The 4,213-nt window shown below is 44.3% G+C and overlaps 1 protein-coding gene across 1 annotated transcript; it reads right to left on the bottom strand.

The window, feature by feature from the left end:
• Positions 1-455: 455 nt before the first annotated feature.
• On the bottom strand, positions 456-4,037 carry LOC119436596 (pumilio homolog 3). The gene is made up of 2 exons (XM_037703493.2): positions 2,477-4,037; positions 456-1,016 (listed from the first exon to the last, which is right to left on the bottom strand). Exons 1-2 carry the CDS (start codon positions 3,932-3,934, stop codon positions 495-497), a joined length of 1,980 nt encoding a protein of 659 aa, XP_037559421.1. The 5' UTR covers positions 3,935-4,037; the 3' UTR covers positions 456-494.
• Between the last annotated feature and the right edge of the window lie 176 nt (positions 4,038-4,213).

Below are 4,213 nucleotides of genomic sequence, written 5' to 3'. Positions count from 1 at the left end.
CTTCTTAAGATGAGCTCCATACACTGGTAGAACAATGTAGATGTGAATAAAACAAGCAAAAACCCAGGAACCATGTGCATGAACGTCTAAGTGCTAACTGCTGTGTTTCCTTCTTATCCCGCAGCAGGACCAAAGTTGAAGCCTTCCAACAAGCAACTCAAATGAGATGCAATTGCATGAGTCACTAAAATGTCAAAAAAGGCTATCATATGTGTTTCCAAAGCCACCTTCCTACATAAACTTCACTCCAAGATTCAAAATTTGTAATAACTTTTCATCAAAATCACTCTTATGACAGCAGTTTTGCTCACACAGAGAGCCATGCCTGCAGAGTCGGAACTCTGGCCAATGATCCCTAGGTCATCCAGCTATGTCGTGGAAACCAAATGCAGCAACATAGCAAACATAGTACATCACATGTAACCTGTGCTACGTCACCATGCTAAAAGCACAAGTACAAAAGAACACCTTTATTCTTTGAATGTGTGCCCTCATTACAAGTCCTGCAGTTTCTTTTTAAGAATCACAGCACCTTTAGTATCACACTTTTTAAGAACATTGTGCTTTCCTTCTAGTGCAGATTGAACACGTTCAATTACTTTGGTGATACCCGTCTCCAAGAGCTGCACAAGAAAGAAAGCTCCAAAGTTACATCCAATCCATGTTGACATAGTTTCTTCGGACACTTCATCAGCAATTACACCACAAAAGGAATCTTGTCCTTTGTCACCAATGTCTTTGTCGTGGGTAGCCATCTTCTTCAGAAAGAAACGTGCAGAGCCCTGGTCAAAAAGGTGCGAGCTTTCCTGCTCCTTGCCAATCCTGTAGGGTGATGCATTAAGAAGCTTGGCTATGCTTTTGAATGCAATGGCTGCTTCATTTGTGCTAAGGCTGGTCAGAATAACATAAAGGGCTACTGCAGTAGGGCCACCACAAGTTACGAGTTCCTCGGCATTGTCGGCAATCATCTGCCCAAGCATATTTGCAGGCATTTTGCGAAGTTCTTGCTTGCGCACCTAGAATGACAAAAAGGACATGTGCGTGCGTAAGGGCATGAGTAACAACAACACAATGAGATAAGCACACAAAAATTTTTACTTTCTCACTAATTGAACAAATTTTGATTCCCAAGAATCTGCATGCAAGGATGTGAATACTGATCAAGTTCAAATTGCATATATAATAAGACTTCATTTTTCAGACAGCAAGTCTCCAAAATAAGCAGCCATATTCACTTCCGGGCTAGGAAGGAGGGTACCCTATTTTTGATTAACACCATTAGGTGACACTTTCACATCGGCATGTCAAAGTGTCCAGCGCAATACATCACTGGAATGAAAGGCATCCTTCACATCAATGCACACATTAGCTATGTATCGTGAAAATAATGCTCATAGGAAGTATCCCAAGTTCTTCCATCACATCCACTTTCACTGGTTTAGCCAATCAATGCACAATGAAAATGGCATCAAGAAAACAGTGATCAAGACTCTACCCCAGGTATGTGCACATGAAAGATATGATGCAGTTGAAGAAGCACCAGCGCTTGTCCTTGATCTATATTGTGGCTGTGCATGGAAGAGTTGAGAGTGAATTTAACAAACTTGCGTGGCTTTCTGACCAGCCGGTCTCCCTACATTAGCTCCAGTTCACCTTACTCTCCACGCTTGTGCAGAATGCAAATGGGCCCATGGATGTAAAATATTTTCGATGCCACATCAATTCTAGCAGCTAACTTCCGAGCAGCAAAATTTTCACATTTTCTGCCATGTGCTACAAGCCATGCATCACATCTTTTTTATCAGTAGTCCACAGGTGCTGTCCTTACGAAGTGCATGGTTGGGCTTTACAGAGCACAAGTGATTCTATGTCTTCATTCACTGGTGGCACTTGTTGAAACCTTTTTCTACTGGTTACCCCTTTCTCTACCACTGACGAGTATAGCTGACACCATAATTTGCATCAGCAGAGCCGATGATGAGTATAGTCATCATGAGGACACACTTTTGGATATCTATGGGAAATTTTGTGCATTTTTCGTCATTTTTGGCGGCAGAGAAAATATTAAAAACAATGCTGTGGTAAGCCACCGTAAACACACTCTATTGTGCAATGAAACTGCTAATAAAGAGCTTACGCTTTATATATAGGTATATATTTTTTGCCATGCACTCGGGCCAACCAAGCCATTTGTGACTGCTTCAAACATTGTGTGCTCCCCCACTGGGACTAACAAGAATGACTGCATTGCCTGCATGCGGACTGCACCAAAATGTGGCTGTTCTCTGCACACAGGGCAAATCGCAGCACCCCTGGGGCACAGCACATCAATGCAAGGTGATAGCTGGAGAGCTGGCAGTCATGCTTTTGACTCTCGCCACAAGAGGCAACCCCTACTAAATGAGATATGTCCTCTGTACTGAATCTTTCATCAAGCATGCAGACAATTAACATCAGCAGCAGTTGCTGGTCTTACCTCTGGGTCTTTTTTGCTGGTGCTACTGCTGTTACCCTCTTCAAGAATGTTGACAACTTGAGGGTGAAATATGCGACCGTCCCTCGGAGCAACGAGGTATGCCAGTACTCTCTGCCCATGCGGATCCATCAATAATTCAAGAGGCTCTTTCAGCAACTCTGTAATAACAACTCCTTCAACAAGTTTTGTGTCGTCCACACAATCAAAGATGGACAGCAGTACCATGTGACCATGCTCTTCTCGTGCCATTTTGGCAACATATGTCTTGAATGATTTAATTATTGTCTTTCGGTCTTTTGCTGTTCCATGCCAGATGCACTGCATGGCAACACGTGCTCCATCTTTCGTGTGCACCATTTCCACGAGCGATCCTGCAAGTGCTCGAATCATTTCAGATTTAGAATTAGCATCGGCACTTTTGAAAAATTCAAGCATGACATGGTGTATGATACTGTGGCGAACAACTGGCTTGTCAATGATTTTCATCAGCGTTTCCTTCAGATTTTCAATCATCTTGGCGGGATCTGTGGATTCGGCCAGAGCATCTGCGAAAGTGATCACCTTTTCTTTCTTAAATAGCGCGAGATCGCGACTGTAGAACTCCTGCAACAACAAGGAACGCTGCAAGGCATTGGCATGCTCGTTGTAGATGACCTCTAGGATGGCCGCAGCATCCACATGGTGCAGTAAGCTCACGACTTGTGTGCTGAATGCCTTGACAACGTGCTGTTTCTGTTCAGCTGTGCCGTTCCGAAGAATCTGCCTCACCATGAATTTGGCGTATTTGGATTTAGTCATGGGGACGATAATGTCTTTCACTTCTTCAAAGATCATATTGCGGTGAACAGCAGTACCCAAGTGTTCCATGCATTCAATCACTCTGGACGTGTCATGTGCAAAGATCAGCTGCTTTATGTTGCCCTTGACTACTTTGGTCAGCTGGGCTAGCAATTCCTCGCGCCTTACCGCTGTGCAGGACTTCAGCCGCAAGTCTTCCCAGATTCGTTTTGCTGCTTTGGAGATCTCGTAGAACTTGCTCTCGTGCTTTTTTCGTTCTTGTTTTCTCTGCTTCTTCTTCATTTCAACCAGCTTAATTTTCTTCGGCTCAGATGCATCGTCGTCGTTGCCTTCTGGGCCACGCTTCTGCGGACGAGGCACTTGCTGCTCGGTCGCCGTCTTCTCTTCATCGGCAAATTTGCTCGGCGCTTCACTTGTTGCTGGCGACTTCTTGCGCTTAGCTCTGCCAAGTTTGCCAGGCTTGCCGAGCTTCCCAGCCGTAGGTGGAAATATTTTCCGGCTGTTTGCTTTTGCATACTTGCCTTTGACGTCTCCTGGCTCACTCGTCTTCAGCTCTTCAGATAAACCAGAGGCAGCACGTTTCTGCTTCGGCATCTTCGTTACACCGGAGAACTTCGGCGGCACTGTTGATGCACTAAACGCCCCTTTTTTCGTTTTCATCGCACAGAGTACGGGCCTCACTGAAATCGGACAGCAAACACGTTGATCGCTCACAGAACACGTGAAGTTCAGCAACACTTCCCTCGTTGTTTCCCTAATGTCGATAACGGTGGGTGTCTGTAACCGCGCCATAGCGCCATAACCATTTGCTCCATACGCTCGTTCACAATTTAATTGATGACATTTTATTATTAATACACAACATATCTTAGATTGTTCTGACTATATGTAATTTTTTAAAGTATAGTAATGTGTGCAAAATTATGGCAAAACTTGGGG

The sequence above is a fragment of the Dermacentor silvarum genome, chromosome 1, assembly GCF_013339745.2.
Source record: "Dermacentor silvarum isolate Dsil-2018 chromosome 1, BIME_Dsil_1.4, whole genome shotgun sequence".
Classification (NCBI taxonomy): Eukaryota; Metazoa; Arthropoda; class Arachnida; order Ixodida; family Ixodidae; genus Dermacentor; species Dermacentor silvarum.
The sequence above is the reverse complement of the archived record's forward strand: the minus strand, read 5'-3'. Positions and strand labels throughout refer to the sequence as shown.

Bases quoted from the DNA above. Each gene is read 5' to 3' on its own strand.
- LOC119436596 (XM_037703493.2), bottom strand. From the start codon at position 3,934: ATGAAAACGAAAAAAGGGGCGTTTAGTGCATCAACAGTGCCGCCGAAG. The intron at 1,017-2,476 runs GTAAGACCAGCA...TTGTCATTCTAG, and splicing joins CCAGCAAAAAAGACCCAGAG to GTGCGCAAGCAAGAACTTCG.